At 67.8% G+C, this 13917-nt stretch overlaps 1 protein-coding gene across 4 annotated transcripts in view; it reads right to left on the minus strand.

Annotated features, from left to right (window-relative positions):
- KCNQ1 (potassium voltage-gated channel subfamily Q member 1) overlaps positions 1-13917 on the minus strand; it is a 321709-nt gene that overhangs the window by 272278 nt on the left and 35514 nt on the right. For all 4 annotated transcript variants that reach the window (XM_047823461.1, XM_047823460.1, XM_047823459.1 and 1 more), the window contains exon 2: positions 4250-4340. In XM_047823461.1, coding sequence (XP_047679417.1) covers positions 4250-4340 — 91 coding nt within the window. The remainder of the gene's footprint in view (positions 1-4249; positions 4341-13917) is intronic.

Genomic DNA, 13917 nt, shown 5'->3' on the forward strand with positions numbered 1-13917 from the left:
GGGCGGGGGGGGGGGTGCTGAGGCCCAGGACCACACGGCAACTTGCGGGTGTCCTGGGGGGGGGGCTCAAAGGAGGGATGCCCAAATTCTGGGAGCACCATGCTGGGCATGTGGGAGAGTACCAACACTGGACCCCTGCCCTCAGGCAGTGCACAATGACGGAAAGCTGCAAACCCACCCGCAGACCCGCTGGCACGCTCAGACTGCTGGGAAAAAGCAGGTGTGCCAGGAGAGAGGAGCAGGGAACCCCCAGGTGGCAGGTTCAGGAAGAGTGACAGCCAGCCTGAGCCCCAAAGCTGGACAAGAAGCCGGTCATGTGGCATGCCAGACAAATGGCAGGCCAAGAGCAGAGCATGTGCAAAGGCCCCGAGGCAGCAGTGGGGAGAGTCCGAGGGTCAGCAAACAGCGCACTGGGGTAGAGGGAGAGAGTGAAGTAGAGGCAGGAGGAGAGGGCCTGAATGTGTGGCACTTTGGAGGCCCAGACAGAGGGGCCAGGTTTCTCCTAAATGCAACAGGGAGCTTTGGGAACGGTGAGGCTTGTTTTAGAAGGCACTGCCCACCCCAGAGAAGGCTGCGTGCGGAGAGGGCCCCTGCTGGGACACGAGGGTGGCAGGAGGCAGCGGACACGAGAGGGTGGGGGACAAGGGAGGCCGTAGGGCTCTGCCTTCAAACGGGTGGAGGGAAGGCGGGATGCAGTGGGAGTGGGCTCTCCGCTTGGGGGCAGGGCGGCTGCTCGCTGACACACCCGACCTGGGGCCCGCAGGAAGGAGTAGCCACAAGCCTCCCCCTTCCCAGCCCCTGCTGAGCCCCCGTCCGCAGCCGGGGCATCTGCACATGCAGTTCACACAACGGCCACCAGGTGGCACGCGGGCCTCAAAGATGCTGTGACTGAGGGCGGGCAGGCAGAGGAGATGCCCAGGAGAAATGGGGGGGGGGGGGGGCTGCCGGGATGCGGCCGGGGGGGGGGGGGCAGGTGGGATTCTGGAGGGGCTGCTGGGATGCTGGGGGGGGGCAGGTGGGATTCTGGAGGGGCTGTTGGGATGCTGGGGGGCAGCCGAGATGGTGGTGGGCAGCCGGGATGCTGGGGGCAGGTGGGATTCTGGAGGGGCAGCCGGGATGCTGGGGGGCAGCTGGGATGCTGGGGGGCAGCTGGGATGCTGGGGGGGCAGGCGGGATTCTGGAGGGGCTGCTGGGATGCTGGGAGGCAGCCGGGATGCTGGGGGGACAGGTGGGATTCTGGAGGGGATGCTGGGGGGCAGGTGGGATTCTGGAGGGGATGCTGGGGGGCAGGTGGGATTCTGGAGGGGCTGCCGGGATGCTGGGAGGCAGCCGGGATGCTGGGGGGACAGGTGGGATTCTGGAGGGGATGCTGGGGGGCAGGTGGGATTCTGGAGGGGATGCTGGGGGGCAGGTGGGATTCTGGAGGGGCTGCCGGGATGCTGGGAGGCAGCCGGGATGCTGGGGGGACAGGTGGGATTCTGGAGGGGATGCTGGGGGGCAGGTGGGATTCTGGAGGGGATGCTGGGGGGCAGGTGGGATTCTGGAGGGGATGCTGGGGGGCAGGTGGGATTCTGGAGGGGATGCTGGGGGGCAGGTGGGATTCTGGAGGGGCTGCCGGGATGCTGGGGGGGCAGGTGGGATTATGGAGGGGCTGCTGAGAGGGCAGCCCCGTGCCATGGAATGAACTATGTGCTCTGAACGGGACGAGCCTTGTCTGGCAGGGAGGTGTTCCTGGGCAAGAGGGGAGTGGAGGCCAGACCACACAGGGCCTGAGGCTGCCAGGGGCTGCCCCCACCCTGGGGCCGTCGTCCGTGGGTCTGGTTTCCACAGACAGCGCAGGGCCTGGGGTCCCAGCGACACATCGGGGTGCGGGCCATGACTGCCAGGGTCCCGGTCGGCAGGGCCTGGCAGCTTCGGCAGCCTCCGTCCTGTCCCACCCCCCCACCCCCAGCTGCGCCTGGAGGCCCTGCCTGAGCTCTCGAGGACGGGGCAAGTCGCCACCTGAACTCAGGGCCCCCAGTTCACACAGCCCGCTGCGTGCAGGGACACCCGGCGTGCCTTCCGCCCACCCAGACTCCAGATGTCATCGGGGCCTCTCAAAACCCAAGAGCCAAGCTCCCGGTACCAGAGTGACCACCCCAAGCCACTCGGGGGGCTTCATGGGCCGAACTGTTTGCCCCCCAAGTTCACACGTGGGAGCCCCAACCCCCAAGCACCTTGGAATGTGACTACATTTGGAGATGGGCTCGTTAAGGAGACAACTGGGTAAACTGAGGTAACTGGGATGAGGCCCTGGTCCTGCAAGGTCAGTGTCCTTGTAAGAAGAGATGCCAGAGAGCCCCCACCCCCCGCGTGAGGACACAGCGAGGGCACGCTTGCAAGGGGGAAGGGCGTCCTCGCTGAATGGACCATCCCGGCCCCTCATCTCCAACTTCCGGGCTCCGGGCCATGGGGGATAAATGCTGTTTAAGCCACACGTCTGGGTGACTTTGCTGCGGCCGCCCCAGGACGCTCGGACGTGCTCCGTGCGGCCCAGGACCCATCATGTGATACCCTCAAACACAGAGACATGTCCCACACTCCCCACTTTTCCCCACCTGCTGGCCGCTGGGACCTGAGGCCGCCCAGCGGGAAGGACAGTCCCCACCCTGGGAAGCAGGTGCAGGTGAGAAGCGTCACCCACGTCTCACCTGCAGAGGAGGTGGACCCCTCCCCCGGCCTGTACCGGGGCCACTGGTGCAGGCCTTCAGGGACATTCCTCGCCAGGACAGTGGCGGCTGACACACTGCCCGGGTGCAGGAGGAACCTTCTCCGGGCTGCAGCCCCCAGGGCCTCGGCACGGGCCAGGCCGGCACCTTCGGCTGCTCCCGTGGGCGCCCAGGACCGGGGGAGAGTTCTGTCACCCAAAGGCTGTCAGTGTCACCATCCTGCTTTTGGACGGTGAGCACGTCCCTGCTTTTACCCGAGAAAGCGTAACCTATCAGGACGATGAAAGCGATATGCTGGGCCAGCGAGCGGTTCCACGATGCGACCATCTCCACGGACGCGGGAGAGAGCTGCCCGCAGTCAACACCCTCACGTCAGACTCGGAGAATACCGCCGACCAAGAGAAGACCCACCGCCCGCCAGCCCGAGGCCGGCACCCTTCCTCACGAGAAGCCCCGGGAGCGCGGCCAGCCCGCAAGGCGGGGGGCCCGGCAGCCGCGACGGCCACCACGCCGACCCGCGCTGGGCCCCGCGAGCCACACACGCCTCTGCCGGCCGCGACCCCACGTCCAGACAGAGAGCCACCAACAGCTTTCATACATACAAGGGGGCCGCGAGCGAGCGCGACCTCCAGAAAACACGGAGGAGGCGGCAGCTGTGGCCTGCGTGGTCCGAGCACCCGTCTGTGACGGTAGCCGACAATGACCACTGTCGCCGTCACCAGGGACAGCCGTCACCGCCGCGGTCGGAAGCCCCCATCGCGAGCCTGTGTGCCTGGCAGACGGGTGCGCGACGGTCGTGGACGGGAGACCTCACCAGACCAGACCGAGGGCAGTCTCCCCACGCTCGTCCCCCAGCTGCCCCCAGACTTCTCCGAACGCTAGGCAGCTGGGCGGCAGAGGTCACTGGGAAGACCACACGAGCGAGGACGGTAGGCCGCGCGGACGCTACGTGGTGAGATAGGACAGACCTCGGCACACAGTCGCGGACGCTGCGCGGCCCTGGGGGAGAAGTCGGACCAGGGGGACGGAGCAGCAGAGCCTCCACAAGGGTCTACGCGCCCCCGGGCTCTGGTTTACCATGAAAACGGCACCTCGAGGCGGGGCGGGAAGACGCAGGTCACGGACGGGGCCAAGCAGGCGGCCAGAGGCGCGGGGTGGGGTGAGACCCCCATGGGGTCGGCGTACCGGCCTCAACCCAGGTCAGGAGTCACCCCCCGACCCAGGCCACCGGGCAGGCTTGGCGAGCCGTGCGGACAGGTCCTCCTGTCCTCCTTTTCCAGCCCAGCTCGGAGCCCCCTCCTCCGGGAAGCCCTCCCAGACCACCAGTCCCAGCCCGACGGCGGTCTTCTCGGCAAGCGTGGGGGTCTCTACGCCTCCGGTCCCCGGCTGCCGGCCGGCAGGGTGGGAAGGACGTCAGTCCGGGGTCACCGTGCGGGCGGGAGAGGCCCAGAGCAGCTCACTCCATGCCATGGCCCGCTCGCCTGGCAGACCGGAGCCCCGGCGGCTGGGGCAGCGGTCCAGCCCCTCGCGCGGCTACGTACCATCCAGAAGAGGGTCCCCGTGGCCAGGGCGACGTACTGCTCGATGGTGGACAGCACGCTGAAGATGAGGCAGACCAGGACGATGAGGAAGCTGCAGGGCGGGAAGACACGGCGGTCAGCTCCGCGGCCAGCCCGCCCGCTCCCTCCCCCCCAGACACAAGCCCAGGCCCGGGACCGGAGGGGCCGCCCACCACCCCCCGCCCAGTGGGGCCACGCCCCTTCCCCCCCCCCCCCCCCCCCCCCCGTCTCAGAACTCCAAGTGCCACCCAGCCCGAGGCCCACCGGCCAGGGACCAGGCACACGGAGCAGGGCGTGGTCAGCCGGCCGTAAAGGACGAGGCCCAGGCCCCCGCTACAGCGGGACAGACCCCGAAACACGGGCGTCGAGAAGCCACGCTTACAGACCACGTATCGCGTGACTCCGTTTACGTGAAGCGTCCACCATGGGAGGCCCACGGGCACGGAAGGACGACTGGGGCCAAGTCCCATCTGCGCACGGACCCCGCCGGCCCCCAGGAGGGGACGTCAGGAGGGGCTCACCCCCGAGCTCCTGGGCAGAGGTCACGGGGAGGCCCCTGTGCAGACAGAGCTGCGGCGGAGACTGGGCCGGGGGGTGGGAGCCCGCCTGAGGAGCCCCTCCTGGGACGGCCACCGGGGGTTCTCCACCGAGGGTGGGGGACGGGGGACGCCCCCCCAAGTGTCGTGGTTCCCCAGCCCCGCTGCGTCCTGAAGGCTAAACGGTCGGTCAGGTGTCGTGACACACAGTGTGCTTCGTGTCTGCTCTGTCCTGTCCCGGGTGGGCCTGCGGGCCCCAGAGACGCTGAGGCGGGGTCCCTGCCCTCGGGGGGCTCAGGACCTCCTGCCTCCACGGGGCTGAGACCACGGCTCCGGCCCAGCCCGCCGCCTATGCGTCCCCAGAGCTGGGACACGAGGACCAGGAAGAGAAGGATCTGACCCGTTTTCGGGGTCAGGGTGCGGGAGCAGGGCGGGGTGCCGAAGAGGTGCCGGCCCCCCGAGGCCACGTCGGCCCCGAGGGACGGAACCCTGCTTGTGCCGCTGGCCAGGGGCCGGGACCACAAGCACCAGGGACGTCCTGAATCTTATCGGTCATCATCCCTGTACCTGCGGCGGCCAGGTGCCCTGGGAACACGGAAGAATGCGGGAGGCCTGCCAGGGCCGCCGTCCAAGACAGCGGGAGGGCACTCCAGGGCGCGGGGGCAGGACGCAGGCGGGGAGCTGAGTCGGGGGTGTGCCCAGACTCCCGGGAGGCGCTGTGAACCCACGGCGAGGTCTCTCCAGCCCACCCCGAGGCACCTTTCCACCCTGGGATGCTTCCGGTGAAGGTCAGAATCGTTCACACGGACCACACTCGTGCAGAAAGCACGGGCTGTTCCCGGAGCCCTCGGAGCCCCAACACAAAGAGCGTGGCCGTCGGGCTTACCCTGGGGACTAAGCTAGAATTCGGGGAGGCTGAAACATAGCGGTGGATCACAGAGAGCAGAGCACGGGCGCCGGGGCTGGGGGGGGCGTGGGGGTCCGTGTTTCACAGGGACAGAGTTTCTGTTTGGGAAGACGGAAAGTTCTGGAGACGGAATGTGCTTCATGTCCCTGAGCTGTGTACCTGACACGGTTAAGATGATAAATTTTGTGTGTATTTTACCACAATTTTCAAAAAGGAAAGGGAATGACGTTCGTGGGCAGCAGCTGACGGAGGGAGCCTAACAAAGGCTGGCGGTGAGGCATGACAGGGGTCCGGACCCCCCCCACCCCCCCGCCCGGGCTAGGACAGGACCTTCCAGGCAGATAAACCAAGGGCTCGTCAAGGGACCTCAAGCCCGGGGCCAGACGGGGTTTTGAACGTGTGATTCAACAGATTAGGTGCTGACGTTTTAGACCCCAAATCGTAACAGAGATGCTTCAGTTTGTGTAAAAGTCGCCCTAGAAGGTTCCAAAGGCCCCGGAACACACGAAGGCAGGTGCCCTGCCGTGGAGGCGATGAGCTCAGCGCCCCGGGCCACGACACCCACCCGACATCGGACTCCCACGGTGGCGGCCTCCGGTCCTGCATGGCTGTGCCCCGGGTCCCCTTGCGGGCCCAGCCCTTGCGTGGCACTGTTCCCTCTAAACCCCGCGCGGAAGGTGACCCGTCATCCCACGTGAGGAGGCGGGGCCTTGGGGCGCGGTGCAACGGGCCCTCCAAGGGCTTCCAGGCTGTGGAGCTGGCCCTCCGTCCCGGGACGCCCTGGACATCCCGGAGGGGAGTCACAGCCACTGATGGGACCCCCAAGGCTATGAGCCAGCAGGAGCCCGTCAAAGGCCACAGCAACCGTGAGCCCAAGCTGGCCGACCCCAGGATCCCCCCAGCCCCGGCTTCAGGCCAAGACTGAACCCCCCACTGGGGCATATGGCAGCCACAGACCCCGGGGCAGGAATGCCACATTGTGTGTGGACGCAGCTCAGCCGTGGTGGGGGCTCACCCTGGGCAGGGAGGGGTGGGGTGAGGGGGGCCGTATCCTTTCCTGGCTTCTGGGGCCCCGGGCATCGCCCTGGGCTGGTGGCTGTGCGGTCACGTGGCCCCTGCAGTTAGTTTCTCGTGCATGGGGACGCCTGTCACCGCGTGCAGGGCCCGCCCAGGCACGCGGGATGGCCACGGCCTCTCAGGACACTGAGCTCCGTCCCACCTGCAAAGGTGCTTCTGCGTGAGGTCTCATCCTTATGTTCCAAGGGACCGGACATCTGTGGGGCCCCCAGCTCGGCCCCTGCACTCGTAATGGCCGCTTGCCAAGCCAACAAGTTATTCGTGAGGACAATGACTACGGAAACCTCCGTGAGTTTCTAAAAACCGGCATTCGTACTGGGTACAAACATTGGTAGCGGTTTTTAAAACATAATTCGAAATACGTCCTTTTCGTCTTTTCCTTTTTTGTTACCGAACTGCGCCCGCGAAGGCCCTCTCTCCACGTGAGGTCACGTTCTCGGGTCCCGGGTCGGGATGTGGACACGTCTCCTCGGGGTCCCCCTCGGGCACGCCGCACCGTGCGACCCCCTCAGGTCCGGGAGACAAATGAGCAGGGGAGACCGAGTCCCTCCCTCCCTCCCGCCCAGCCCCCCAGGGACACCCGGGCAGCCCGCCGGCTGCCACACCCCAACGTGCACCAGCACGCAGCCACGCCTCCCCGCACCCCCACACGGCCCCGACCTGCCACCAGGGACTGTCCGGAGGCTCGTCTCCTTAAAAGGTTTGCCCCGGGGACTCGACCCACAACCCCAAGGACCGCATGATAGGCGGCTGGGCCCGCGGAGGTGCGGCTCCTGGGTCATCGTCTCCCCAAAGGCCCCACTGCACAGACTCCAGACCGCCAGGCAAGAAGCTTACCAGAAGATTAAAACCTGCGTCCCCATCGCTGGGGACCCCAGACACATGGACCCTCCCGCCTCGCGTTCCAGCCGGGCCCTCACAGGGCGCCTATGCACACGGCACCGGCCCGGGGTCACCGCGGCCAGAACCCGCAGCCCAGCCCCCGCCGGTCTCCCCACCTCAGCGGTTCAGTCCCCACTGGGGAGCCGGGGGCCCTGGGGAGATGCAAGCCTGCCAGCCCCCTCCCAACTGAAGACCCTCCAGATGAAGCCTGAACTCCAGGCCCATCTTCCTGGGCCACCCCCTGCCCCACAGGCCTGAGCTCCCCTGCAGGGAGGCCTCCAGACACCCCCGCCGGGCCCGTGGCCCCTGCCGCACCCCCATCACAGCACTGACCGCCCCCTGCCTCCCCAGGCGGGGCCCCATCTGAAGGCCCAGCGCGAGGCCTGGTACACAAACGTCTGTTGAACCGACCGAACGCAGCTTTAGGTTCAGGTCAGGGGCTCAGTGAACAGAATTCTCAGGGCCGCCTCCTCCACGCAGGCCTCCAGGGTGTGTCAAGACGTGAGGTCCTCGTGCTCCATTCCGTCCCTCCTTGCCCCACCCCCACGGGCTCAGCAGGGCCCTACAGGGCCCCCCGGTGGACCAGGGCGCCGCACGGAGGCAGCTCCCCACACACCCAGCCTGCATGTCAACGGTGCCAGGCACAGGGAGGCCTGGGGGTGGGCAGGGGGTGGCTCTGGCATGAGCCCGGAGCAGGCAGGGCTGCCCCAGCTGCTGGGCGCGCGCGTGGGCAGGAGTCGCGGGGCAAGGGTCCCGAGGCAGGCGGCAGGGAGGGGCCGCCCCCGGGGACCACAGGAGACATGAGGCCAGCCCAGCGCCCACGCTGCCAGCCCCCTGGCCTTCTCAGAGCCGGACGAGGCACTGCCCCGTGCCCGCTATTCCTGGTGCCCGCGGAGGCTCGGCAAAGCCACTGCGCAGGCAGTGGCAGGCTGGGGTTCGGCCCGCACCCTCTCCTCCCGGCCTCTCCCCGAAACAGGGACGTCACAGGCACACGGGGACACCTGGAGCCCAGGGATGGGGTCGCGCTCTTCTGGGAAGGCCCGTGACAGCTCCGTGCCACAAGGACAGAGAATCTGTCCCCCTTGAGATGGGGGGACAGAGAGGGGCTACTCACCCCGCTGGCCCCGCTCAGAACCCCGACCACCAGGTACAGAAACGGGGCTCCCTGGCCGGAGGCACTTCAGGCCTATCTTGGCCGACCCCCAGACACGCCGCTGCACCCCCGGAGGTGGTGACGGTGGGAGACCCAGCTGCCCCCACACCGGCCGTGTGTCCGGATGGCCCCGCGGGGCCGTGAGGACCCGAGCCGACAGCTGTGCTCATGTCCCTTCGCTGCCCACACCCGCCGCAGCACAGAGACCTCGAGTGTGCGAGGGGGGCATGGGGTCTCCCACTGTCACCCCGTGAAGGGCCACGCCGACTGGGGGTGGCTTGGGGGTAGAGACTCTGGCTGTGAGCTTAACCGTGCCACCCAAGCTGTCATTCCAAAGCCTTCGGGGGGCCCTAGAGGGGCTGCTCAGGGGTCTCCCCAGTGTGTGTGCGTGTGTGCACGCGTGACTCGGAGGCACGTACACGACCAGGGCACACGGCAGCCACGTCCCAACGTCGGGCCGCGGGTGACTGAGCTGGGAGCCTCCGGCCCCAGGCCGGCGCCCATCAGACAATAGGGACACCCACCCACGGAGCTGAGACCCACATCCTCTCCCCTGTCAGGCCCCCCCAGCAGCCCCCCAAGTGCCCGGTGGGTCTGAGGCCCCAGCACGGAGGGCGGGCGGCCATGAGCTGCATAAAGCCTGCTTCCTCCTGTCCACTCCAGTCCTCACGGGAAGCCTGAGAAGCAGGGCTATCTCTCATCACAGGAGGAGGGAAGCTCAGAGAGGGCGAGAAATGGCCCACAGTCACACAGCACCAAAGCCAGCAAGAACAGGGCTCCAGCACAGGCCTCCTTCCACCCAGCCTCAGGGGTCAGCCAGCGGTGGGAACCCCAGGCCCTCCTCAGTCCACCTTCCGGGAGCTGCGCGTGGCCCGGGCAGAGGGAGGACAGACCCCGGATGGTAAGTCACAGCCGTCGCCGCAGCCACACCGGGCACACGGCACGGGGTAGGTGGGGAGCTGGGAGGCACTCAGCCCTGGACACCCACCTCAGGCAGCCACCCGTGGGGCGGGAGGGCCGTCCGGGGCCCAGGGAGGCACAGGCACTGAGCCTGGCCGGCCTGTGATGGAAACCCCTCTTTAAACCTTTTTTTTTTTTTAACTGTTTATTCATTTTTGAAACAGAGAGACAGAGCACGAGCAGGGGAGGGGCAGAGAGCGAGGGAGACACAGAATCCGAAGCGGGCTCCAGGCTCCGAGCCGTCAGCTCAGAGCCCCACACGGGGCTCGAACCCACAAACCGCGAGATCACGACCCGAGCGGAAGTCGGACGCTCAACCGACGGAGCCCCCCAGGCGCCCTGATAAGAAGCCCCTCTCAGCACCTATTTAGAAGGTGTGGGGAGAGTAAACCCAAGCGAGCTCACCCACGGGGGCCGCGTGTGCTCCCATGAGCTCACGCACCATCTTCCCCGGGAGGGGTCCCATCCTGGACTCACCTGTGCCCACTCTGCACCCCAGCCACCCCCTGTCTCGGGAGGTCCTCGGCCTGGGCACAGCCAGCCCCTGCAGGCCTCCCGGGGCAGGGGGGACCTCCCCTCTTCCCATCTGGGGCGAGAAGGGCAATGGGGGGCGCTGGCCTGGGGCACCGTGTGGACGATGGCACCCCAGAGCAAGCACGTAAAGGGCCCTTCCCTCCTTCCAGCAGTCGAGGCCGTGCCCAGGACTCCCAGGATGCCTCAGCCCAGGTTCAAGAAAGAGAAAGGTGGGGCAGAGGGAGGGACGTTGACCCTAGAGCTTCGGACAGCCAGGTCAACACGACCCCACCATTGCCAGGAGGGCATGGGATTCCCAGGCTCCTGCCTGCTGGGGAAGTCCCTCCTTGTGTCCAGCCTAAGTCTTTCTTGCTGTAGTTTAGTTTCCAGATGAAGGAACCTCCCACCCCACTGTGGAGGCTTTGGTCCCACTCCAGGGGACACGAGGGGCCCATGGAAACAGCCACGTGTGACCTGAGCCTCAGTTTCCCCACTGGGAAGTAGGGAAGGGACGCATCAAGGATGCCCCCTGCACATACTCAGTAAAGGGTTTCCCGGGCCATGACTGCCATCAGATTGACCTGTACCCTGTCGGCCTGAGCCCCAGGAGCCAGGACCGCGGGGGTGCAGGGGGATGCTGCCCGGCCTCACGAGGGAGTCAAGAACCACCAGCAGACCCTGAAGGGGAAGGAGGGTTTCCCAGGTGTCGCCAAGGGGCTGGGGCACTGCCCTCCTTCCGCATCAGCTGGCTGGGCACACACTCCCCGGGGGGCAGGGACCTCGCCGGACTTGACATGAGCAGGTGGGGCTTCCTTCCAGCTGGGCACCCCTTTCTCCCTGAAACCACCCCCCTCTCATTCCCCTTGGAAGGGGTGATCGGGGAGGGCTTCTCCGAGGCAGGGACCTGGTCCTGGCAGAGGTAGGGAGCGGCAGGTGCCAGGCCAGAGGAGAACACGACCCCCAGGGAGACAGCAAAGAATCCAGGAAGCGGGCAGGGTGAGGCCAGGAAGCGGCCCCAGATTCCGGGTACTGGAGAAGGCCCCCCAGGATTCGCTGCCTCTTCCGAAACAGATGCCTGCGGACCCCTGAACCCAACAGGGGGGCCTCGGGCCGGGGCACCTGGGCCACGCACGCCCTGGGGAGTGGTCCCAGACCACCAGGGCTCTGTGGCTCCGAGGAGCTGCCCAGCACTTTGAGGAGAGGGCGGGTGGATGCCCTCACTGCCAGGTCCCGTCTGCAGCTGGCACCACCGCCCGCCCCTCAGAAGGGCCCTGCCTTCCCGCCCGGGCCCGTGCAGTCCAGGAACCTCTCCGGGCCGAGGCCCTCATCGGTCACGTGGACACCAGAGGGTGACCCGGCAGGCGCAGACCAGGAACCTTTCCAGAACGAGGCCCCTCGTCCATCGTGCAGACACCAGGGGGTGACCCGGCAGGGGGCAGCAGCCTACGGTCACTGACGAGAAGGACAGCGGTCAGAGCCGGGGGGTTCCCGTGCGGCCGACCCGGCTCCATCAACAACACCAGAGTGTTTCCCGGACCCCCGACTGAGGCAGCGAGTTAGGTATTAGGACGTCCATCTCTCAGGCGGGAAAACAGAGGCTTAGAAATGCCGAAGCCTGGGGTTCCCCCAAAAGGAGCAAAGGCAGTGCGGGGGAGGGGGTAGCCCCGCGCTCCCTCTGGGGCCATGGCTCCGTCCTGTGAAAGGCCTGAACACGGGGTCTGGGAGAGAATCCCAGCGGGCCCTGCTTCTCTAGAGGAGGAATCAGGCCCAGCAAGGTCGGGCCGGCCCAGACCACACAGCGAAATCCCTTCACGGGGAACGGCCCAGGGGCCCCTCTCCATAGAGGGGCACCATGTGCCGGGGACGGGCCAGCTCACCGCCCACAGGGCCGGAACGACCCAGTGTCATGCTTCACCCTCCAGCCCTGGCCCCCCAGCCCAGACCCCAGTAGTCCAAGGGCAGCTCTTGAGGGGTCACCCATACTGTCCTCGGGGCCAAGCCCCCCACTCTCCTTCCCCGCCCTCCCCAAAGCCCTGACCCCGTGTCTTAGAGACAGAGGCCCTCTGAGAAGCCGGAAAGCCCTCGTGGGCAGCCTCTAACCCAAGGCGGGGCCCACCCAACCCCTGGGCTGGCCCACCCGATCCCTCGAGGCCAGAGACGGCCAGCTGCGTGACCCCCACCCCCCCAGACACAGGACAGACACAGGATGCCCACACGCCCACTGGCCTCAGCGCACACCCCCACCTGCACCCCCTTTGGGGTCCCCCTAATCCCAGTCGGCTGGCACCCGGGAGGCCCTGGACCGGTGAGCAGGGTCCCCGGGAGTCCTCCTGTCCTGTGGGACCCGCCCGTGGCCCAGGTTCCCGGACAGGACAGGACGCTGACTCCTCAGAAGGCCCAGGGGTGGGCAGGGCCAGGGCGACCCCGCTTCAGGGAGGGAGCAGGGTGAGGGCCCTGGAGCCAGGCCACAGCCTCCTCCTTCCCCAGAGGCCCCGAGGGGGGCCCGTCCCCTTCACCTGCAGAGCAGGAAACCTCTGCTGACAAAACAAGACAGGACTGCCCGGTGGGGAGCGGGAGCCCGGCCCACACAGCCCCGGGCGGGCCTCCTGAATGGGGCCCTTCACCCGGGCCTCCCCGGGCAGCCCTGCCCCCACACGAAGCTCTCAGCCGGGCACAGCGCCTCGCCAGCCTGCCGCTGTGGTGTGGGAGGTGCCGGGGAGGAACGGGCCGGACCCCAGAGGGCGCCCCCGGGGACCCGGGCATGGCCCAGCCCCAGGCCCCGGGAGAGAGACCGGTCGGGCAAGGCTGCACGCGAGCTCTCCGACAGAGCGCCCAGAAGCCTGTGGGAGGCAGGGATGAGGGGGGTGAGGTAGGCATGGAGGGGTGAGGCAAGGATGTGGGGTGATTTCAGCAGGAAGGTGGTGGGGTGGGGGGAGACCGGGAAGTTGATGGGGTGAGGCAGGGATGTGTGTGGAGGGGAGGCAGGGATGCAGGGGGAGGGGGCGCGAGGCGGGGACGCATGGTAGGGGGGAAGCAGGGATTCAGGGGCAGGGAGGTTGGGGGTGGGAGACAGACGGGGTTTCCCTGACTGCCCACCATGGGGACCTCCCTGCTGTGGACACATCTGCCCGGCCGGCGTCCGCACCCCCGGCCAAGGCACGGTCCTGAGCCCACCCCATGCCTTCCCCAGCACAGGGCCCCAGCCCATCGCTGGGGGGATGGCGTCCACACCGCATCCGAGGGTCCGGGGCGCGCCGTTCACAGAGCCCACCCCCCGCCTGTCGTGGGCCCGGCCCGGCCCTCTAGGCTGGCCCCACGGGACGCTGCAGCAGGCAGGCCCGGAGGGTGAGCGCGTGCCCGGGGCCCTGGGCACAGCAGGGGCAGGGGGGCGGCACGGCCGGCCGCACCTCCAGCCCCTCAGCTGCTCCTGTCCCGGGGGCATGGGCCCCGCGTGGGCTCAGCAAGGGGGACACGACTCCCGTGTCACCCGGCAACCACCCAGGGCCCAGCCGCGAGGGGCAGGGGTGAGGCGCGTGGCAGGGTGCCTCCCGCCGCCTCCCCGGACGAGATGAGGTCTCGCCCTCCGGAGCCGGCCTCGCGGGGGGTGTGCCCTCCGGGCAGT

The sequence above is a fragment of the Prionailurus viverrinus genome, chromosome D1 (genome assembly GCF_022837055.1).
Source record: "Prionailurus viverrinus isolate Anna chromosome D1, UM_Priviv_1.0, whole genome shotgun sequence".
Classification (NCBI taxonomy): Eukaryota; Metazoa; Chordata; class Mammalia; order Carnivora; family Felidae; genus Prionailurus; species Prionailurus viverrinus.